We start from the raw sequence: 23,725 nt of genomic DNA, 5'->3' as shown, positions 1-23,725 counted from the left end.
ATGGCTTAGCAGCGACATTAAAATCACAACAAAATGCTTAATTTTGGTTCAATTTTAAAAAGAAAAAAAAACCAGGACCCAGGTCATGGTATTAATGTTTTTGTACAAGATGCAACATATGAACGACATCCCTTTTCTATAACGAAATACGTGATTATTTAGGAAACGCAATGTATACCTGATGAATGGTTGTGATTTTATTAAAATCTACACACAGACTAAGATTTACACCAACTGTTAGACTCCTCGGTCTGTTTCTAAACAGATCGTTGGGTGGCCATTGCATTTATTTATGGGCCGGTCTGCGCCCGGGGCGACGAGACGCTGTCTGAGCAGGCTGAGAACAGTGCAACCCAGTGGACAGTCCAGGACAGCCCCGCGGACAAAAAAGAGGGGCGCAGTGAGCACTACGGTGAGGTCTGGGCGGCGTTAGCTATAAAGCACGCCAGGGCTTGACCAGCTGGAGCCGGTCGCAATGGACCGCTGTGGGGGATATGAGCCAGTGGTCTTCACTAGCCACTACCAAGGAAATTCTGTCAGTTTCTTGTCCTCCGCTTAGCAATAAGGTTCAATTAAAGGGGTCATTCTCCAAAAAAAACAAAAAATTGGTGGTCCAACCAGAAAATGTGGAAATAGTGCAAACTCTAAAGCTACTATTGACTTTGAAAAAAACCACAAGATCAGCCTAAACGTTCACTATTGAGAGTAAACTCACCCAGGTCTTCCTAAAACGTATTCTAAAAGTTCTCCTTTAGTAGCCGACAGTAATAATTCACTTGTGGGAAGTCGCATCCTTGTTTCTCCAGCTCCGTTTGTGCAATAGTAGTAGTTAGCCGGCATCTCGACCTTTCCAAAATGGCGCCCAACTTTGCATAGGCAGCAAGCTAGCGTAGCACCTCTAGCCTATATAACTCATTGATTCCAACTATGGGATTTGTTTTAAAGTCACTAACACTTAAAAAAAGACAATAATTTACACCACAGCCGACAGCTTCATATTTAGATTGTTTTTGTGCAGATTAAAAAAAGTTCCCTCCGTTTGACTTTCCCCCTTTGTGTGGTATGAGCGTTTGTTGGTGAATGGGAGTCGGCATTCACGGTTGCCTGGCGCTAACTTGACTGCTCGGTTGTGCCCCCTCCCGCCTTCACTGGGTTTACTATTGCAGGATGCCCCTCTGTCTGACTGTACAGACACTATTGATGGCCTCCATGAGTCCGGGGGGTCCTATAATCCTGCTAAATCATTTAGAAAGGTACTTCCTGCTGTAGTCACAAATACTTTGCATCTGTAGTAGTGGGGAAAAAAGACTTAACCACCTGTAGAAAAAAAAAAAGACCGAAATACAAATGTTCAAACTTAGAAATGGATAAATCAAAGCACATTTGACTTTTTTATCTTCTGTTTCATCCTTTTGTTCTTTACTTGCTTTATTTTGAAAGGCTTTTTTTTTTGCTACAATTCAAGCCCCCCAAAAAACAGACATAAAAAAGTAGAAATAAGTCAACCTTAGCACGTGGAAGTGCAGAAAAAGAAAATGTGTCACTTCATTTTGAAACGACAAAGGATTTTTTATCTTAAACGCACCTTTTGGTTCATTTTAGTGCTACTCTTTGTGTGCGACGTCCACTCCTTGTTCTATTATACAATCTTTCCATTTCATTAACCTGCTGTATCCCTTTCGGGGTCATGGGGTCACTGGAGCCTGACCTGGCTACTGTTGGGTTGAAGGCAGTTACACTCTGGACAGGTCTGTTGCAGGACCACACAATCACACCTAGGGACACTTCAGAGTAACCAATCAACCTGTGAAGCATGTTTATGGACTGTGGGAGGAAGCCGGAGAAAACCCACGCTTGGACGGGGAGAACATCCGAAAGGTCCCAGTCGGGATTCAAACCAAGGCCGTCTCACTGTGTGGAGAGAGTGCTAACCACTTTCTCCACAGTGCAGTGCCTCTATTATATAACACATAGCTACATCAAGATGCTAATCTTCAAAGTTTTGAGCGGCATCTTAAATAAATCCTCACCTTAAGCCTCCAGTCTGGTTTGTTTTTCCAGAATCCACAGCCCTGCTGCTGGATGATAACGCTCTAAAGAAACATGGGCTGTTGTTTTCTAGTTTTCTTTTCTGATTACATGATTACTAAACTATTTGGTTCTTGTCGTGTTTGGAAATAAAATCCCTCTTTAGGTTTGTTAAATCTCAGCTTTATTTAAATGTTGTTCTCAGACTTTCTTATTCTGCTATTTTTATCCCAGATGAGTTGAAATTCCAGTTCTGTTTGGATCAAGGCAGACATATAATTATTTCACGGGTCGTCATACTTTTCTTGATATCTATTTTAGATTCTATGCTTTCAGTTAGGGCTGCACTATATGAGGAAAACCCGCGATTTTTGTGATCAATATTACGATGATGATATAACTTTAACCAGTTATTAGTGTTTCTTAAGTAATGATGCCAATATTTAGAACCTCAAATAACTTCATGAAAGAGTACAAAAATGGTTAAATGTTCATTTATTTACAGAATAATCCCTGAGGATAAAGAAATTATTTCTCATCATTTTTATTACATTCTTTGTCGTTTTACCACCTTTTCTTGTATCTCTGTAAGATCAGGAGCATCTTTTATCTGTGCTGTAATGTCACTGTCCTTGGATTTTTCACGTTTTCTAATAAAAACCCAAAGTTTTTCCCTGCTGCTGCAGCTACGCTCGCTCCAGTTTAACAGAAGCTCCTCATGCCTCCTCTTCCTCTGTGTGTCGTGCAGGGCGAGCTGGTGACTGCATCCAAGGCCATCATCGAGAAGGAGTACCAACCCAAGGTGATCATCAGCAAACAGGGTCCAAACCCCTTCACCAAACTCACCGACCAGGAGCTGGAGGAGTACCGCCGGGAGGTGGAGCAGAAACATAAAGGAGGTGAAGGTAAATGGATACAAATCGGCTGCACCAAATACTCATTAATGTTAAGATTCTTCAAGGTTTCTGAGTAAATGCAGCAAATGGGGGGGAAACACAACTTTATTTAGTGTTAATTAAGTTTGCTCAGGAATTGTTTTAAATACAACTTTTTTTAAATTGGCAATATCCCCCTAAAATCTAACGGGGATCATCTTCTGTGTCATTTTAAATGCCTTAATTGATGTTTCCAGCTCTAAAATTGGATGTGTCACCTCTTGGCTCCACGCAGACTGGTCAAATTGTCATGTTATCTCTCCACATACAAACACTGGCTCGGCCTCGCAGCGCGGCGCCAGCAGGATTGTAGGGAGGGCTCAGCCTGTCCAGAGCCGCAGCTTTCAACCCAGTCCCCCAGCTTAGAAAAAGCTCGGCCTCCAGCCCCCACGCCGGCCTCCCAGCAGAGCTCCCCCTCTGAGGGTGTCTCTGGAGGGCCCCCTTTAGCAGACTCTGCAGGGACAGTAGCGGATGATGTTTTCTCCACCGCTGACGAAGCTCCGCCGGCTCCAGAGTCCCCGCATAAGGAGTTCTACAGTGCGGTGGTGCGGGCCCTCAGCATGGACTCGTCGGTGGTAAAAGCGGGGGAGGCAGGTCAGATGAACCGGAGTCTCGCCTAAGCTGTGGCCTTCCCTGGTTCCCTGCTCCGCCCCGGCCCGGCCCGGCCCGTCGTACCTCCCGCTGCTGCACCGGGGGTTTGGGAACCCCTCCCTGCTGTCTTTTCCTTTCAGGTCTGGAGCCTGCTGCCATGATTTAAACGTGTGCAAGCACGCTCCTCACCTGCTCAGCCCGGGAGGCTTTTGCTTGATTGTTTTTCCCCTCGTCTCCGATGTTAACTTAAAGACCCACTCCGATCATCTTTTGATAAATTGTTCCCAGAGGTCTTTTGATTACGATTATGCTGTTTTTAGGCTAAATCAAAATACCTGTGTTGTTTTCTAGGACATAGTTTCTGCAGAGCGGAGGGGTTCATTAGAAATTCGCCTCTGAGTTGTGGGTGGGACCGTTGGCACAGATGAACCCCGCCCCCTTTCCCCTCCCTGTTGCTTAGGGCTGTATGTCTCGGACGACATGTCACAATCTTTTTCAGTGACCTTTTTTCCTTTTATCTGCTCCAGATTCTCAAAGTAAGAGTGAAAAGGCAATTTTGAGTTTAACCATCTTGATACATGTCCTCCATCTTAAGTAAAATGCTAAACACATTTTCCATCGAAGTGGGTCTTTAAGGCATCAGAGCTTTGGCAGACTCTGGAAGCTTACTGATCATCACTGTTGTGATTGGAGAGCTGAGGAGAGCCACCGGCTCTTTAAAGCTTCACACTTGAGTTAAATAAAGCTTTTTCTTAGCGAAGTGAAGCTGCGTCAGACATCCGATCAGACCATCACTCATGTGGGAAAACGGATCGTGGCCTTCCTTCACTAAACCTGTGCGGGTTTATGTTTCTGTTGGTGTCTTCTCCCCCCTTCTTACCTCCACTTCAGCCAGCTGTTTGGGAGTTTTTAACAGATTTGAACCAGTTTGCCGCCTTTTCCTGATCAAAGCTTTTCCTGGTTTGGGTTTTGATTTTCTTCCCCTTTTTGTTATAGTAAAAAATGTTTTATCAACGTTTCTATTTTGATAGAATTTGTTGATTTTCTTTCAGATCCAGAACAAGTAGAATGCGAGGAGGAGAAGGGCTCGAAGCCCACATCCACCCCGCCCAGCACCCCCATCAGAGCGGAGGAAGGTAAGTCGGCCTGACGCCTGGCTCTCAGCTGCCTGGTTGAGCATGACTTTGTGGTTTCAGGGTGACTCTGATTCTCTACTTCTATCCGCTCGTCTTTTGTGGTCTTTAAAACTACTGCAACTGTTGTGCTGTGTTTCTGTAATAACAGGCCAAAAGGATTTTTTAATTTCCTGTTTTTACCCCTAAACCTGTTGAAATTCACATTTAGAAATCAAAATCCTATTAAAAGGCACAAATGGTGCTTGTTTTTTCCTTTACTTTTAATGTTGTCTAATGTCAATATGTCTGTAGAACGGCACTGATTTTTTTCTTTCCCCCCTTTTTAACTCCAAAGAGTTGATATTGTTTTAAATAAATTCCTGTCGATCCTCTAAGAATTTACAGTTATAGTAAAAGGTTATGTAGTTTTGGACACAAAAGTTGTATATTTGTATAAACCCCTTTTGTACTTGAGGCTAAACTTTATATTTATTCAAAAGAAGAATTTCATTGTTAGGCTCCGCCCCCGCTGAGGCAAAGTCTCTTCTAACTGCTCAACCTTTTTAGGGTTTTTTCCACGTTGCAACTACCTTTTTAGTTTTCTTACATTTAGAAGAAAAGATTCCGACTGTCTGTGTACAGTAACACAGGTGTGCAGGTGGAGATTTGTAACCATCAATTAATGTTTACATTTTTGACAAAGCAATTGAACTCTAGAGTTGTCATTTGTCTTCAGTCTAAAGGTATTTGTTGACTAAAATTAAAAAATTACGAAAAAATTATACTTGAACTGTTAAAAACGTGTATCAAACATCGGCCTTCGTTTTTTCAGCAGACTTCTGGCCAAATGAAACCTACCGATTTCGCCCTAGAACACTTTCGCTATAAAAAACGACACCATCACTTTTGCCGGGTTAGTTTTAGCCGATATAGAATAAACCGAACAAAGATTACATTTTTAATAAAAAATAAATCGAAACATGACATGATAAATTTAAGTAGTTTTCTTTTATTTTCAACTGGTATGTATAACAAAATGAAAAAGAAAAACATAGGAAGTTCCTAAAAACTTTAAAAAATTACTGAAAGATTAGAAATTTAAGAACAAAAAATTCCTAAAAGAAATAATAAAATGATAATAGAAACTTGGTCCTTGGTCCACCCATTCCTGGAACATGTGAGACTTCCCTGGTGAAGGCACAGACTCCTTGACACACGAAAAATTGAAATTCGTGTAAATAGTTTTGCACGGGTGAAAACCACCCGGCAATAGTGCTCTAGGATTAAAAAGAAACTTTGAAGAAAATCCATCACAAACTTTTATTTTTTTTATCTGTCCTCTATAAAGTAGCATGAAGAAAGCAAAAGTTTCACTGTGGTACATGAAAAATAAACTGCATCCACTGCTTTCTTGTTTAAAAATCCATTAATATCTATTAAGAACAAAAACACATGCCATATTATGTAGATTCAGAAAGTGTAGTTTTACTCTTTATTATAAATAAAATAATTTTACAAATAAAATTGTGTTGGTTAGTGGTAATATTTTCCATCCTATCCTGTGTAGTGTTATACTGCCCCATGCAGGTTTAACACAAAAACTATAATAAAACATTACATTTCATAATGATAAAAAAATGTTTTTATAGCAAGGATAGATCACAAAGCAGACATTTCCTTTTTATTTTTGTCCCTCTTGGTCTTTATTACAATTGGATTACACCGATATGGGTGGGGTAAAAATGGGTGTTCCTTTTCTTTCTGTATATATTGTTTGTTTTCTTTAAAAGCTACCTTGGAAGTATAAAGGGGATTGGAGGTTTCAGGTGTAATCTAAAAGCAAAAAAAGTATTTTATAACCTGTATCTTTGTTCAATGTGTCCTCTCCACTCTCGCTTACATCCTCCATAGTTTTTCTTTTTATTTTGGGTTGAAGATGGGAAATGTATCAAGGATGGTTCACAACCATTCTGTTATTTTCAATCTTCTAACTTTTTCCCACCATTTTGAATTTTTTTTTGTTTGTTTGTTTTAACTCAGTGCCTGTGGTTTGACCTGCATAGACATTTGTTTCTACTTGTGCTTTTTTTTTCTTCTTTGTGGCTGCGATTTCAATCAGGAGATGGAAATGCAAAAGAGTACCTGTTACCATAGTAAGTATGCACTGCTCCACCTCCTCGCCATCCTTTTTGATTACCCATCAGCCTCCACGCTCGTGTCTGCATGGCTTCAGTAGCAGAGCTGTCGTGTGACCTGAACTAACTCCTTCCTCTGTTTGAGTCTTCACTTCAAACTCGGGCGCAGTGGGGGTTATTTCAGAACAGACTCTTCAAAATAAAAGTCCCTGTTTCTGCACAAATCCTTCACCGTCAGATTCCATTCACTTCCATTGAAATAAAACCAGAAGAAGTCCTGAAGTAGACCTCACTGCTCACTCTTTGGTTAACCTCTCCTTTCTGTATTCTTTCTTTGTAAAAAGCTCCACACCCTTTTTTCTGACTGTTTATATAACTGTTTGTACCTTTTTTTTGTGTCTGGGTGACGACGGTTTGAGAAAATGTGGAAATGTTTGTCTTGCAGACGGGTCCTTTAGCAGGTACATCAATCATTTGTTGGCCTGTGGCTTTCTAACCAAACTGGCTGCTGTTGGTTGAGCTTGAAGGCGTGGGTGAAGCCTGGCTGGCTGTGTGCTCCTCGGTCTCCTTTAACTTCAGTGTCTGGAGTTGGGCTTCACTGCTGTTGTGGCGTGAAACCAGGAGGCTGCAGTGTGTTTTCTCCGGGTTTGTTGCTGCTCCTCTGTGGACTGTGGCAGCTTGCAGCTCTGTTTGGATGTTTTTTCTGTCTTGGATTGAAGCCTGCTGTCTGGATGTGTGACAACTTCAGGGAGTCATTTTAAAAAAAATATATTTTTGCAGATTGTTCCAATAGTGTTCTAGTCGTTGTGTTGTCGCAAAATTTTTCCTTTAAAAAACCAAAACTTTAACATTTGAACTTGTTGCAGAAAAACTAATTTATGATTAAATGTATCAAACTAACATTAAACTAGGGATGTCCCAATCCGATCGCGTAGTTTCAGACTATCAAAATTCGATGCTGTCTCCTGATCAGAGATTAGATGTCTATTTTATTCTTATTATAAAGATCAGCACTTTATATTTCAAGCTTGTTTTTTTGTCAGGATATCATGAGCAAATCACAACACTTTATTACCGTAAAATGCAGCAGGAGGCGTACAAATCAGTTTGGTAAAGTTAGCATAATATTGGAAGATTTGGACCTCTGGACCCAATAAGGTCTTTTGGAAAATGTTTAAAACTGACATCAAGTGTCTCTATTTGTTTGTCTTAACTCTAATAATGACCTTTTAAAGGCAAAAGGTTTGTTGATTTTATTTTTAGCGAGAGTCAAACCGAGAAACGGCAGTAAGACGGCTGCTAAGGGACCGTCTCTGCAAGGTTCAAGTTCTAGAAAAACTGATCTAAAAAAAGAATCCCATAATGTCTCAAAATCAACCCACACTTATAAATGTTACATTAATGATTAACATCATCTTATTTGTGCTACTACAACGATGTGAAATGAAAGTCATCATTAATTGTTACATTTATTATGGAAATGTGGATCGTGATTAATCAAAAACTTTCAATATTTCTAAGGATCCTAAAGCTACAGTCCCCAAACTTTGTCACATTGATATTTAGCATCTATTTTTACTAGTTCATTTAGTTAATGTCTTATTTCTGGCTTATAGTTAAACTATTTAAAGCTGATTGTTCAAGCTACTCTAGAGAAGTGCTCTGTTTGAACATTGAATGACGAAAGAGGTTAATATATTATTATCATTATTGTTTTTAATGTGTCACAGAAGTCAGGACTTGATATCTATCTGCCGGTACTTAAAATCAAATGACTTGGATTCAGTTTGAGGCCAATGTGATGGGGACATCTCTAAAGAAAAAGTACCCGCTGGGTTTTTGCTTCCAGAATCCAGAGTAAAACTCTGTTTAAGCTGCTGGACGAGTGTGAGCTCAGAACTTACTGCTTTATGAGAGCTGCTCCAGTTGACACTTTTTGGGGGGGGGGGGGGTGTTTGGTTTTTTATGCTGTGTCTTTTTCATTGTACTGTTTTTGCACACAGGGTTCAAATGAGCAAAGGAACTGCTCTGGTTAAGCTTTTCCTGTATAAATGAAGGTAAAAGCAGCATGGAGTCCAGAGAATGACGCCGTGTTTTCAGAAGACTAGATTTGATGTGCATCTTCGGTTTCAGACTAAACTGTCAGATTTTAAGCTTTGAAACGGTTTTTAAAAAATAAAGTTGTGCAGTGACCGCTTTTACTGAGCAAAGAGTTGCAGTTTCAAGTTTTCTCAGTCCGTTTGTCCTCCCGGGTCTAAAACCTGTCTCTCCCCCCCCCATCAGAATCCCTGCCAGAACAAACCTTTAAGGATGAGGAGAGTGATGCAGCCACCCTGAGACAGACCCTGCCAGACCTCACGCCAGACGACCCCTCCGACGCCCCAGCGCTTCCCGCCGAAGACCCTGCCGCCGCACCTGCCGCGACCGCCGCAGACGCAGCCGAGGGGGAGGGGCCCGCTGAGGCCGAGGACCAGGAGGGGGAGGAGTCTCCCAGCAAATCCCCCTCCAAAAAGAAGAAAAAGTTCCGCACTCCCTCCTTCTTAAAGAAAAACAAGAAAAAGACAGAACCCTAGATCGGAATAAGCTGAATCAGACCCAGAAAGCTCACATTTTTTTTCTCCTCTTTTATAATCGCACCCTTTAACCTCCAGTCATGCTTTGTGTTGTTTTGATATCATTTGCTGCCAGCTTATTAACTGTTTTCCTTGTTAGTTTGTGCCAATTTTGAATTTTGAATACAATGTGAAAATGAGTGCATAAAGGTTTTTAATGCATAGATGCTTTTAATTGTTAAGGATGCAGGTTATTTTCTCTTTTTTTTTTTGTCCACTCCTCCTGGCCTTTGATGCATGTTCCATGCTGGCTCGCACTCTTTTCTTTAGGAATTTAATCATTGTAACCACTAGAATGTATTGGGATTGTATCAAATATGTAAAGTGTCTTCTTAAAAAATGAAAAAGAAATTTAAAAAAAAGCAAATGTTATAGTAAATTCTGATAACTATGAAGTGCTACTCGTATCTGCAGAAGTGGGTGCTTGTCTACATGCATGTGAGCTGAGCAGGACGGCCACATTTGGGCTTTTATTTTGAAAAGGCTCACTATACATTGACCTATTAAAATCCACTTCCTTGTCCATATAACAATTAAGGAATCCTTTGGTCTTTGTGGGATGTCTGGTCAATTATCACAGTTTTTCTTTCCCTTTTAAATTCATAAAAATATAATTTGTATTTGTGCAGTTTCTGTCGGATTCTTATGATAATTGGACAACAGCGCACCAGTTGAGGTTTATGCTGTTGGTCCTAATTATAAAAGGAATGTTGACTGTTTTTTTGTATTTTATTTTCTTTTTTTCATGTGGAAAATCATAAAACAATAGCAACACTACTTATTGTATGATGGACTTTTCACCTGTTTTTTAATTAACATCTCAGAGTGAGGAATCACTGTCACCTCCCCTCTCCTTTAATTTCTTACTTGGTTTAAGAAACACTATTTGTAAGAACAGCATTGCAATCAAACGTGGCTCCCTTTTTAACTTCAGTCATCTTTTTTTTTTAACTCCATGGGATTCAGAGCAGTTCATCTTAGGTTTGCAGGGCATTAATACCAGACCATCTGCTGTGCTGTACTTCAGTTAGGATAAGCCTTCTTTTCTAAATGGTAGTCTTTCTAAAGGCTGTGATGAACAAAATTAATTTGGAAGTGTTAAAAAAGAAGCATTGCATGAAAGTAAAGAATTCCTAAATGACTGCAGTAAACAGCTTAGTGTCTTAATTAAATGGCAACACCAAGTCGTTTTTTTATTATTTTATTTTCTGCTGACTACTTCTTTATTTTTTCTTTATTTTATTCTTTATTTTACTTTTTATGTTTTTGTTTTGAAGTTCAAATGTTACAGAATTCATCTATGTTCACTTCAAATGTCTCAGTATTCCTTTTCCGGACTTAATACTCGATATATTTTTTTGTTTGGTTTTGTCATTGTTCTGCCATAATTACAACCATGAATAAACACAACCTTGAAAAGTACGATTGTGTTGATTCTTGTGTAACTGGGACGTCTGGTGTTGCATAATAAGTTTTTTTGTTTTATCAGTTCATTGATCACCTCTAATTTGCAATATGGATTTTGTGGGATTATTAGCATGGGGGTTTAGATCTTTATCAGAAAATGTAGTGTGATATTCAAAGACACTTTTTCTTTTATTTTTGTAGAAAGTCTGGGTTTAAATAAATAGTGACATTCAATCATTGATTAGTGTTTTTCAAGCAATTTACATCAGAAATAACAGTAATACAAAAAATAGTTAATACTGAAAATAAATAAAAGTTTACTGTTTATCTTGACATTGTAATTACCTCTAATCATACATTTCACAAGCATTTATTAAACGTAGTCGTTGTATTCATTTTATAATCTGTTCTTGGGTTGAACGCTAGGGGCGCTGTTCAGGGTCCCAACCGGAAGTAGGTCTGTCTTGAACTTTGGTGCTTCCGGAGAAAGATGGAAACCCCGGCGAACAAACGTGGATATTAAAAAACACCAACATTTTTATTAAAGTCAAGATGTTTAAATATTAGCTTGCATCTATTTTTTTAGTTAAAGTTGACCATTTGTCTTCACTGCAAACTAAACGGTAAGTTATTTATTTACGAAGTTACAGGCGGTTAGCAGCTCTTATAGCTAGCTTGTTGTTAGAAGCTTGATTTGTTCCCTCTCCTCTTCTTAGACCTTATAATTTTTGTTTTACAAGTCAACAATTTCATTTTTACGTTTTTTTAGTAAATATCCGATTATTTACATTATTACAGCCTCCTTCGTTTTCGTTGCACAAAATGGTAAAAAAAAGAAAAATCCACTTCAGAAAATCTGCAGACATGAGTGAAATTCGTGGGTAAAATCCAGTCCAGGGGCCTCATTTATAAACGTTGCGTACGCACAAAAGAAGGCATACGCCAGTCTTTACGCAATAATTGAGATTTATAAAAAGCAAACTTGACGGGAAAATGTGCGGTCCTTCACGCAAGGTCTGACCCAGGCGTACGCACAAAAACGGATGAAATGAGAAACGGCGACACCGTCGGCAGATGGAAGAAACACGTGAAAGTGAAAATGAGAATACTGCCTCTCATAAATAACATGAAGACTTCACAAAGCTAGTCTTACAATTAACAGCCTACACGAACACCTTTTTGATCGATCAGCAGTGAAACAAACAAAAAAATTAAACGGAAAATACAACAGAAATTCAAATGAACACTTATTTGCAAAAAGAAAACCCGGTACATCTGGCGTGTCGGCGTTCCCCCTGCGCCTCAGTCACCACACTCCACTTAAAAAGGATTCCCCAATTATTGCCGCCAGTGTCCCCCCACCCGTGGCAGACACACTCTGGGGATGCAGCGCTAGACGTTTTTTTGCCTCGACTTTGATGTCCGACCATTTCTTTTTTATTTCGGCCACGGTCCAAGTAGGGTTGGGCGATGTCCCCTAATTTGGCCGTTGACGATGTTTGCTGTCAACCATCGGGATGGACGATGACATCCTGGGGGGGGTGGGGGGGGGGTATTTTTACATTTTTCGTTCTTATATAACTGCTATTCGTTATTTTGCTTTTTTCATTTTATTTCCCAACTAATGGTTAATCCGCGATGATCCAGTATAAACTGAGGGGAGTGACTTTAACAGAAAAAGTAACAAACAAGATAGAAAAGAAGTGTAGTCGCTCCCGCACTTAATTAGTGAAGTGGACCGGCGGAGCGCGGACTTAAAGCTTTGTGTTTGATGGGAAGGGGGGGGGGGGGGTACATGAGCGGTATGTGTGGGAGATTTAAGACTGCGATCCGTCCCGCAGCTCTAGGGGTACAAGCAACCGAACTCAGAACCGGGTCTAAACGTGTGTCTGAGCACAGCTCGGATCGTCAGCACACACAGCGATTTGAGCATCAAAGCAGAAATGTCGCTCAGTCCTTAGAAAACATTCAAACAACCACGTGGATTTGTGTTTCCAGTCGTGTCCCGACTAAATAAAGGCTGATGTTATTCTTACACGTTTACGTGCAGCGCCACCCAAAGCTAATGTTGTTAGCCCGTGTTAGCATACTGCTAATCCTGGCTCCGTTCAGAAAAAGCACTGACCACACGGATTAAAATTCAAATGATGAGCGAACAGGTGTTTCATAATAACCGTAACATTATTAAAAGCACGTTTAGAAGATCGTCTCGTATTTTACCGAGCTGACATGTCAATATATATAGCCGCTCGGTGCTGTTATCGTTTTGTATTGAATTGTTGCATTCAATAAAGTTTGGAAAAAAAGCCGCTCGGCGGAAGTTGTATCCCCTTCCTGTTTTCAAACTGCGCATGTGCGAATACTGCGCATGTGCGAATGATTTATTCCGACCGAAATTGTGACCTTAGTGAACGTTTTTATATTCTGAAAACATTTTTCTGGGCCCATCTACACGGTTGGATTCTAATACGACCATTGATCCCATCAAGATATTTTGTACATGTAACCGCGGCTTATGGTGTCGACGCGCAACGTGGCGGGGGCGTGGCATCACGATGGTGGTCTCTCCATCGGGATGTCAGTCACCCATCACGATGGACGATGATATCGTCCATAGGCACAACCCTAGGTCCAAGGTTGTGAGGCTACAGCATTAACGGCGTCTGCCACCGTTTGCCACTCACGTGCCTTTTTGGCATTAGTTATGCCAACACTGTGCCCTCCAAAGAACACTTTTCTCCTCTTTTACACCTCGGCAACGATAAATTCTACTTCACATTGAGTGAAGTAACGTTTTTTCATTTCCTCTCTGTGTTTGCCATGGTTTAGCAATCAATGAATATTCATTAGTGGGCGTTTCACGGACTATGTATGGGCAACTATGGGCGTGTCACGAAGCAGCAAAAGCTGCGCTGCATTTATAATTGGTTGTGATTTATTAAGGGAAAGATGCATAGGATGTGCGTGCGCACGGTTTTATAAATCCGAATATTTCTGTGCGTACGCACGTCCTATGTTTCATCCGTACGCCAATTCTGACGCAAATTCTACGCAAAGTTTTATAAATGAGGCCCCAGATCATCCACTTTTTGTCGCAGATGGGGAAGGCGCCGAAGAAGAGGAGCCTTGCTGATAAAGTCCGCAAAACCAAGACCAATGCAGCCATCAAAAACAACCCGTTTGAGGTGAAAATCAACCGCAAGAAGTTTGAAGTTCTGGGAAGAAAAACCAAACACGACGTTGGTCTGCCAGGAGTCTCTCGATCCAAGGCCATCAACAAGGTAACAGATGACAGAACCTCCAGAGATTTATCTCTGAACTGATGGGTTTTGAAATCAAAAGTTCGTTCATCTTTGGGTAGAATAAAAAAATCAGTTTAATTTTCAAATTTTGATTCTGTTTGTTTTCAGATGATCAGACTGAACAATCATCTCTTCTTGCATAAATAAATATCAGAGAATGTAAATTTTCCCTGAAAATACATTTTTAAAAAAGTTATAAAAAATGTAGTTCTTAAATTTAAAAAATGTATTTATTTCAAAGAAATCAATTGGAATAATTGATCTTTTCAAACTTATTTAAATCTTTTAAAACAGGTTAGCAAACCATTTGTCTTTCCTCATAATTAAAACAAAAAATGCCTAAACATTAAAGAATGGAGTTTTATTTAAGCTGCTTTTAAAAAAACTCCTAAAAATCCTAAAAGCTTCGTATTCAACGTTAAATGAGATATAAGGAAAACTAAAGTCACCGAATCTGACAGCCGACTCTTTGAGAAACCATCTTCTGTGCTGTCTATCAGGGAGAGCTCAACAGTCCAGTTTTCATTCTAGCTGCCTGAAAGGTTTTTATCTGTCTGAAGGTATAGCAAGCATAAACTTCAAGCAGATCTTGAGTTTAGTTTGTTTTGTTTTGCAGAGAAAGGAGACCCTGTTAAAGGAGTACAAGCAGAAGAACAAGGCCAGCAAATTTGTAGACAGACGACTTGGAGAGTATGACGCCAAGATCGCCCCAGAAGACAAAATCCTCCAGAGGTTTGCCCTGGAAAGACAGGTCAGTCGCATGATCACCATAAATCTTTTGCTTTTACTGTGGAATTGGATTATGTGGTAAAAGAAAAACAACTAATTTTTGTTTAAGTTTTATTTTTCTCTTTCATTTCAGCGCATCCATGAAAAAAAGGACATGTACAACCTGAATGAGGAAGAGGAGCTGACTCACTATGGGCAGTCACTGGCTGAAATGGAGAAATTCAATGACATGGTGAACAGTGACGATGAGTCAGAGGAGAAAGGCCTTTTATCAGGTGAGTTTGAAGCAGATGCTCATAAATGATGCTCTCCTGGCCCAAAGCCTTTATCTTTTTCACATTAGAGCTGTCTTTTTTCTCCATTTTTCTCCAGGATTTGTAATAGAATATTGCAATTGAAGTGGGTTTCTTATGAGCTCCTTTACGCTTTCAAAAAAACATGTTTTTCTCCGTAGAAAACTATCACACCTGAAGTTTACGAGGACTGTTGTCAAATTTTCCGTTTTCTTTCTCCTCGCTTGTGTTTTTGCCTGCAGCATGAAAGCTCTGTTTCACATTTGTGATTTTATATATATATATATATATTTTTTTTTTTCTTTTTAATTAGCTGAGCTGACTGCCTCCCACTTTGGAGGGGGAGGCGGAGGAGGCCTCCTCAGGAAAAAAACCTCAGGCGAGCAGCAGCAGGAGGACGGAAACCAGCGGGCCAAGTCCAGACAGGAGCTCATCGAAGAGCTCATCCACAAGTCCAAGCAGGAGAAGGTGTTTTGCTGTTTTCCTTTTTCAAAGTGCTGAGGCTCCGGAGCTTTCTCCCTGACTGGTGTTTGTCCTCAGAGGGAGCGGCAGGTGCAGAAGGAGGAGGCGCAGGAGCTGACGGAGAAGCTGGATCAGGAGTGGAAGAGCATCCAGGCTCTGATGGTGAAGAAAACGGCCAAAGCCGAACACACCGACAAACCAGAGGAGAAACCCAAAGTACGCAAACGCCGCCCTGTCGCTAAGCTCTTACCTGCGTACGACGACGCTCGCCATTCATCTCTGCTTCCTGGTTGCAGCTCGATGAATACGACATGATGGTGCGGGAGCTCGGCTTCGAGATGAAGGCCCAGCCGTCGGAGAAGATGAAGACTCCAGAGGAGCTGGCCAAGGAGGAGAAGGAGAAGTTGCAGAAGCTAGAAGTGACGGAGCTTTTGATCTTTACTTTTTCCACGGAAATCTGTTCCTTGTATTTCATTTGCTCTGATCTCTTCCCAGGCCGACCGTCTGAGGAGGATGATTGGAGAGGAAGAGGAGACCAAAGCGCAGAGTCAAACCTGCATGTCTGCCGATGACCTGAACGACGGCTTCATCCTGGATAAACACGACAGGAAAACTCTGGCTTATCAGGTCTGCGTTTGAAACCTCTTCTGTCTGATTCCAACCGCTGCGCTCGTCTGATTCCACTGTTTGATTCCCACCAAGGACGGAAAATGGAACATTGAGGAGGAGGAGCGGGAGGCAGTGGAAGACGAGGAAGGAGAAACAGGAGAGAGTGGAGAGGAGCAGGAGTCTGATAAAGAGGAGGGTGAAGAAGAAGAAGAGGAGGAGGAGGAGGAGGCCAGCAGTGAAGAAGAAGAAGATGGGCAGTCAGATTTGGAGTCGGAGCAGGAAAGTGAGGCTGAGGAGAAAAACCTGAGGGATGAAGGGAAACCGAAGAAGACTCTTAGCAAAGAAGAGATGAAGGCTCATCAGCAGGCGGCCAAAGCGGAGCTGCCGTACACGTTTGCCGGTAAATTCACTGCTTACTTTGACGTTAAAGCAAAACGCCTCTGCATGGAATCTTTTCCTCTCCCCCTTTAATTTTCTGTCTGATGCGTTTCTTCCATTGGCTGGGTTTTTATTTTATAATTTCATCAATTTTTTTTTAATTAGCCCCTGAGAGTTACGAGGATTTGAAAGATTTGTTGTGCGGTCACACCCCGGAAAACCAGCGCCTCATAGTGGCCAGAACCCAGAAGTGCAACCACCCAAGTTTGGCTGTAGGCAATAAGCTCAAACTTCAGGTATGATTCAAATTCAACTATCAATTTAAGAATAAAGTTTTTATTTGTTTTTGTATGATGTTGCAGAAAGTGTTAAGCGTTCCCGCCTTTGTCCCCAGAAACTCTTTGGATTTCTGTTGGAGTACATCGGAGAACTGGCCCTCAGAACCTCTCCAGAACTCACCGCTGTCGATAAACTCCTCCCGTGAGTTTTAAGAAACGGCCTCACAAACATCCGGCCGGATGATTTCCTCATGTTTTTTGTGTTTGTAGGGAGTTGTACGCTCTGTGCCAGATGTTTCCTGAAGCAGCCGCTGCGGCCGTGCAGCTCGTCCTCGCCGACGCGGCTCACAGCATGGAAGAGCAGATTGAAGTCAGAGGCCACGCCCCTTTCCCCACCTTAGACTCGGTGCGCCTTTTTGTGTGCTTACTGAGGAACTTAGAGGAAAAGTTTTTGTTTTAATGATATTTGTGGTGTTCTTGTTTTATTTCTAGTCATTATTTTTAGATTCATAATTAAAGATGTTGGTGTTTGTCTCCTCAAATCCATCATTTCAGCTGATGTTTACTCCTTTTTGAAATGTTTGTGACAGATTCATTAACTAACATTTATTTACACAAATTTTGTCTTTGAAGCTCATTTACTTGAAGCTGACGGCGCTGCTGTTCCCCACCTCAGACTTCAGACATCCCGTCACAACGCCGGCGCTGCTGTACATCAGCCTGGCGCTCACAAAGGTAAAATCCAAACATCTGTGCAGCTGCTTACTGTCTACCTTTTTTTGAAGTTCTTTACATTTCTTTGATAAACTTTCTCTGAAACCTCCAGTGTCGGGAAGTGGATAATAGTAATAATAATCGAATTTCTCTTGAAAAACATCAAAAAGTTTGAGAGAAAAAGACAACATTTAGTTGTGAAATAAAGATAGTAGAAGGTTAAAAAAAAAACCTCTGTTCCTGTGTGAAAAGGTTCATGGGTAAATCAAAAAAGCTTTTTCCACAAACTGAATCTAAAAAATGAACAAATTCTTCCATCAAAAGAAATTCAATTATGCAAGGTCCATTATTAAAAATTTAGAAAAGCATGAACTACTGCATACCAGAGGTCAAGGGTCAGCAAACCTTAATGCTAAGTGAGCAGTTTCTTAATGACCAAAACCCAGCATCAAACCGTTTTTTGTGACCATTCATTCATTCATTCATTCATAAAATATTGCTTTGACATATTTACAGTAATTGAATTATAGCGTTGTTAGCTGCCTTGTTAATCATATCTAATAGATTGTAATGATTTTTTCGTTGGAGAATTTCTCCAGAACGTGAGCTGTGCTCCTTCAGTGTCCCGTCAGGTCCCTTCAGGACGCCACGGCGGGATTACTCCTGTGTTGCCTGGCGGTCGAGTACGTCTCCTTCTCCAAGCGCTTCCTGCCCGAGCTCATCAACTTCCTGACTGGATCGCTGCACCTGGCCGTGCGGGACAAAACCTCTCTGGGTTCGTTGAAGGCGTTTCCGTCTGGAACAGCCGTAACTCGTTGACCGTTTACGCCAATTCTAATGAATTCTGAAGCAGAGAAAAGCAGCTTTTCGCTGCTTTTCGCTGCTTTTCTCTACTTCAGAATTCATGGTAATACAAATTTGGTAACACAAATTTGCTAGCGCTCCCGTGTTAAACGCTGCATCGTTGGATAAACTTGGTTGCAGGTTACACCGTGGTGCCGCCCTTCAGGCCAGCGGGGAAGTGCAGCGACCTGCTGGTGCTGTCGGACCCGGAGTCGTGCCGCAGCTGGAGAAAGAAACCTCTGCCGCTGTCTGCTACCAGATGTTTGGAGCTCAAGAGCGACCTGGACAGAGATCATCACAGGTTTGGCATTCTTCTTCTGCTGCTTGGGGCTGTCTAGAGATGGATTTTACCCCCAGATGTGGTCAATTTACAAAAAATATTGATCTATTTAGTGTTTTTACTCACTATTGTGGGTTTGTCTTTTAAATAACTGAGGCTTTGGGGCTTTTCAGTTTCAACAAAGATGCAAAAATTGTTCATGAAAGTGTTAAGAGTGTTAAGTGTCAGTGGAAATGTTGTAGCAGATGTGCCGATATCAAACCAGAGAAGCATGGAGACCTGATGAGGAGGAGGAGGAGGAGGAGGAGGAGTCTTCCTCACAGCAGGCAGACCATCATACTGTTTATACCTGTGTGGTCTGAGGCGCCGGCAGGGATTCACACAGCAGCCGGTGTGTGGGCTCAGAGAGAAGCATGCATGGACTCTACAGTTTATCCAAAAATTTACTGCAACTCGACTTCAAATCTGTTCCTGTAGAAAAAAACAATATGTTATTTATTAAAGAAATAAGATTCTTAGCTGTAAATAAATGAAACATTAGTTTGTTTGATGTTATATTTAAAAATAATTAATATTTTTTAAACCATTGTGTGAGACTGTCCAAAAGGTCACTTTTATTTGGACTCTAAAGTAAAATAAAAAAAACAGAAGTTCCACTTAAATATGGAAATCTGTTTTTCATGGTCTCCCTGTTTCACTTTTTTTTGTTTTTTTGGTGTGTCCTGATTGGCTGTGGACCTTGTCAATCAATCTCCTCTGTGCCTTGTCGTCTGTACAGAAAACCTCAGTTTGCCAAACAGATCTTTGGTTTCATTTTTATAAAACTGAACTTATTTTTCTCAAAAGGCTTGAATTTTAACAGTTTAAAGTTCCACATAGTTTCTCCCCCCTTACCCTCTTTGTTGCTGGGCGCTCTTTTTTTCGCCCCCTCTCTCTAGCTTACAGCCCCTCACAACCTCAACCTGACATTAGCGGTGCAACAAAAATGTTAAGAAATATCAGAGCCATCCAGCCGTACAGTTCAGATCCAGATGTCAGCTCAGGCGAGGAAAACAAAGACGTACATGGATCCATTTGTCTGCAAGCGGATGCATCGGAATGGAGCGGAGTGTATTTTCTATGTCACAAATAAGCTCTTTTTTTCAAACTGCATTTTTTTTCATTTGCTCCTGATTACGATTGAAATGAAGAAATACTCAGAGATGCAATTTTAGGTCCTCCATCATCAGAAAAATATTAAAGCTTGAAAGTGTTAATGTAGAGGGGAGTCTTACAGCACTAAAGCATCTGGAATGATTGTAAAGATGAAGATGACTGCTTTGACTGCTATTGTGAGTTACTTTTAGAGCGCATCGGGAGATAAATAATGGGAACTCTGCAGGTTGACGTGTTTGTCAGTGTGTCTGGATTTGGTGAAGAGGTGCTGCCTGCTCTACAACGACCTCCCGTCCTTCAGCCATGTCTTCCAGCCCGTTGGCTCTCTTCTCTCCAAGCATCTCTCCATCCAGACGCTCCCAGAAGCTTTGCAAGTGAGCGTCAGGCTGTGGTTGAAAGCTTCCCTCCACGGTCGTCTTCTATCAGCTAGTTAGGAGTGTTTGTTTGCTGCAGGAGCTCCACCGTGAGATCATGGATGCCATCAGCAGCGCTCCGACCACTCACCGCCATCTGGTTTTCAACAAGAAGAAGCCCATTCCTCTGAAGCTGCTGACACCCAAGATTGTGGAAGTGTAAGTTTTTAAAGAAGGGACTTTAGATTAGAGTGTTCAAAAGGCTGACGGTGTCTTTACTTTCTGGGTGTTTGATCAGCTTGGACTACGGAAAGAAGCGTGGTTGCACCAGGGAGGAGCGGGAGAAGGAGCGGCTGAAGCACAAGTATAAGAAGGAGTTCAAGGGCGCTCTAAGGGAGATCAGAAAAGACTCGCGCTTCCTGGCCAGAGAGAAGCTGAATGAGGTCATGAACAGGTATAGCAGAAACCAATCATCAAAACCTCTGCTGCCTTCCAGAAAAAAAAACATCAATCCTTTGTGTCTTTCTGTGTTTCAGAGATGCAGAGAGGAAGAGGAAGGTGAAGGAACTGTTTGGCAGTTTGGCCACTCAGGAGGGAGAGTGGAAGGCGCTGAAGAAGAGGAAGAGGAAGTGAAATTCCAAATCTTTTACGTGTTTATTTTTGGACTCCTAAAATTAACATTTGTGCTCATTTCAGGTAGTTTTGATGGTTTTGTACAGATGTGTTTGAAGGCTTCATAACTACATCAACATATCAGATGATATGAATAAAATGTGCATGAATTTGAACTAAGGTCATGATTTTTCTTTGGTTTCTATGAGATTTATGTCAGGTTCATGTTTAGTTTGAAGCCCAAAGGAATCATAGGAATTTGTCTTTTGTAGACATTTAGTAAAAACACTGCAAAAAAGAGTTTTTTAAAAAATCAATTACATTACAATTACCATATTTTTGGATTATAAACTATGATTTTGTTGCATAGTTTGTCCTGGGGGTGCGACTTTGTATTTTTTTTTTTCTTTTAATAAATGGGCTGATTGGTTCATAAAAGTTTAACTATCGACCACCAGAGGGCGCTGTGGGGCGCGTGTATCAGTATCTGCTTCTGACAGCAGCGCAGAAGAAGAAGCAATAGTCCAATTCTTCCAAAGTAACTGAAGAATTCAAGGGTTTTGGTGGTTTTGAAGTGATTTGAAGAGTTTAGTTGACTTGTTAGCATATTCTTTACAGTAATCTTAATATTTTTTCTTGTTAATGTTAATATACTAGATTCCTCCTATGTTTAATGAAGCTAAATATGGTTATGGTGGTAAAGCATTTATTTAATCCATTGTAATCTATTCCGTTACAATTTGCCTTTCAAGATGAAATATTAGTTCTTGTTCCCGTATTTTAAATACATTTCTCCTAAAAGTGCAACTTATACTCCAGTGTGACTTATAAATGATTTCTTTTTTCTTCTTTATTATGCAATTTGTGGTTGCTACGATTTTTTTAAATCCAGACCGATTTATAGTCTAAAAAAATACGATACGTGCAGCAAAACAAAACTATATGTAGAAGTTTTCAGACTTCTGAAAGGATAGTTTTTTGTGCTAATATACCCAAAAACAAAAGTTTTTCCATTAATATAAAAAAAAATCCATGTACACGCATACAAGGAATCCATAATCTCTGACATCATCCGTATTCTTCAACAACATGTTGGAAAATGTCTGTGTTGGTGGGACAAAGTAAAAGGGAGAAATATTGATAAAAAATAGAGGTACATTGTTGAGTTGGGTGGAGTAAAAATCAGTCGATATTTACCTCAGGTTGAATTTTTTTAAAGTAGAGAATTCTATGTATTACATCAGAGATTATTGATCCAGATAATATAAATGTTTTTGAATGATTTCTAGAAAGTGTTACTTTTTTTTTGCTTTATTCCGATTCCGTTCAAAAGTTTGATTAGTTCATCAGTTTTTTTTTTTTACTGCACATTCTGTATTCCTCATGTTTTGACACCAATTCCGTTTCCTTTAATGAATGTAGAGGTGAGTTAAAATACACACCACAGTGCTGAGGGACTGAATGAGCTTTATATAAGCACAGTGAGGCCAAAATTAGGCTTCTGAGGACAGACCTTCATTAAACAGCTCAGCCCAGCGGCTGCTTTCATAAAAAAGATCGTAATCAGATCTGCTGCTTCAGGCTCAACTTCAGTGCATTTTTGATCCACCTCTACATAAATGTTTCTCCACACCAGAAACAGCAGAAGTCGTAAACATTCTGAAGTCCACCAACAGCACACGCTCGTGTCCTCTGTCTGCAAGAATCACAAATAGATGACACAAGGCCGCTTTCACGCCCGCCCACACAAACACATTCACACACACACTGCTGCTGTCAGGGGGAATGACTCACTGTTTTTATCCCACTTTCTCAGCGGATCGTGATGAGTGTGAAGATGCTTTGACTTCCAGCTCAGCTGTTTACATTGTTTTCAGTTGCAGTCATTTTGCTTAACTAATGGTCATTTAGATAAATAATTACAAAAAGAAATTGATAAAAACACAAATAACACATATAATATTGAGTTAATTTTTAAAATAAAGCTTATGGTTAGTTATTGACCACCTTAACGTCCTAACAGGATAAAGAATAAATATTACGAGTGATAAAAATCTAATGGAGAACATGTAAAAAAGATTATGTAATAGAGAAAGAAACACTACAATCTTTGTTCATTATATCTGCAGAACATAAAAGGAGACAAAATGTCCTTATTTAACACCTCCAACACATTTTCTGCTATGAATCAGTGGGTGGCATGTCACGTTTTAGTGAGATTATTGAAAGAACGTATAACACAGACAAAAAAGAAAAATACAAATGAAATAAATTTACTTAAATTCATCATACCATCCGTGGAATTTAATACAAGACACTATTTTCATTTTTTGTATTTGTCCCAGTATTTGTGTTTTAGCATTAATTTGAAGCTCCTTTTATTACTCACACTTAATGAATGTTTTTTTTTTTTTTACATTTTATGCTCATTATGTTAAGATTTTGTTCAAAAATGCAAATGCTTACTTTAAAAAAAATCTGGGGTGGGGTTAAGTGCCTTGCTCAAGGACACAGTGGTATGTGGGGAAGCTAACCTCTTGCCATCATGTCAAACATTTTAAGGAAAAAATATATATATTTGAGTTGATTAATTTAGGGCAACCATGTAAAAAAATAAGAATAAAGTCAACCTTCACATTTAAAACAAAACAGAAATTCTTCAACTAACTATTTTATTTATGGCAATTTTTGTGTATTTTTCAGGCAAAAAACAGCATTTTTTTTGTAGTTTTTAATGTAAAAATTATATTGTTTACAAATAAACTTTCAAATCTTTTTACAGCCAAGCAAAATTTGCTTCTAGAAAGAGAAATTTAAAAAATGAATCAAATTGTGTTCAGTCAAAATCAATTTCATAGCTTGGAGTATAAATCAATAAGCATCTTAACATCTCT

At 40.2% G+C, this 23,725-nt stretch overlaps 2 protein-coding genes across 20 annotated transcripts in view; both read left to right on the top strand.

Moving 5' to 3' along the window:
• The window catches only part of add1 (adducin 1), a 30,791-nt gene extending 19,953 nt beyond the window's left edge, over nucleotides 1–10,838 (top strand). For 2 of the 19 annotated variants that reach the window (XM_023960937.1, XM_023960935.1), the window contains exons 13-17: nucleotides 1,167–1,253; nucleotides 2,777–2,933; nucleotides 3,255–3,557; nucleotides 4,607–4,690; nucleotides 9,088–10,838. In XM_023960937.1, coding sequence (XP_023816705.1) covers nucleotides 1,167–1,253; nucleotides 2,777–2,933; nucleotides 3,255–3,557; nucleotides 4,607–4,690; nucleotides 9,088–9,377 — 921 coding nt within the window. In that variant the 3' untranslated portion in view covers nucleotides 9,378–10,838. Of the gene's footprint in view, nucleotides 1–1,166; nucleotides 1,254–2,776; nucleotides 2,934–3,254; nucleotides 3,558–4,606; nucleotides 4,691–6,788; nucleotides 6,824–7,249; nucleotides 7,266–8,807; nucleotides 8,862–9,087 lie in introns of those variants that run through there. The other 17 variants (XM_023960943.1, XM_023960952.1, XM_023960938.1 and 14 more) reach the window with 13 other exon arrangements.
• A 431-nt stretch (nucleotides 10,839–11,269) lies between these two features.
• Nucleotides 11,270–21,011, top strand: nop14 (NOP14 nucleolar protein). Its single transcript, XM_004074584.3, has 19 exons — nucleotides 11,270–11,446; nucleotides 13,922–14,104; nucleotides 14,742–14,876; nucleotides 14,988–15,129; nucleotides 15,461–15,615; nucleotides 15,688–15,825; nucleotides 15,906–16,028; nucleotides 16,105–16,236; nucleotides 16,312–16,618; nucleotides 16,762–16,892; nucleotides 16,991–17,076; nucleotides 17,145–17,280; nucleotides 17,508–17,609; nucleotides 18,210–18,363; nucleotides 18,573–18,732; nucleotides 20,093–20,240; nucleotides 20,320–20,438; nucleotides 20,518–20,673; nucleotides 20,756–21,011. The coding sequence occupies exons 2-19, from the start codon at nucleotides 13,922–13,924 to the stop codon at nucleotides 20,850–20,852; spliced, it is 2,604 nt and encodes an 867-aa protein (XP_004074632.1). The 5' UTR covers nucleotides 11,270–11,446; the 3' UTR covers nucleotides 20,853–21,011.
• Nucleotides 21,012–23,725: the final 2,714 nt, after the last annotated feature.

Source organism: Oryzias latipes, chromosome 12 (genome assembly GCF_002234675.1).
Source record: "Oryzias latipes chromosome 12, ASM223467v1".
Lineage (NCBI taxonomy): Eukaryota > Metazoa > Chordata > Actinopteri > Beloniformes > Adrianichthyidae > Oryzias > Oryzias latipes.
The sequence above is the reverse complement of the archived record's forward strand: the minus strand, read 5'-3'. Positions and strand labels throughout refer to the sequence as shown.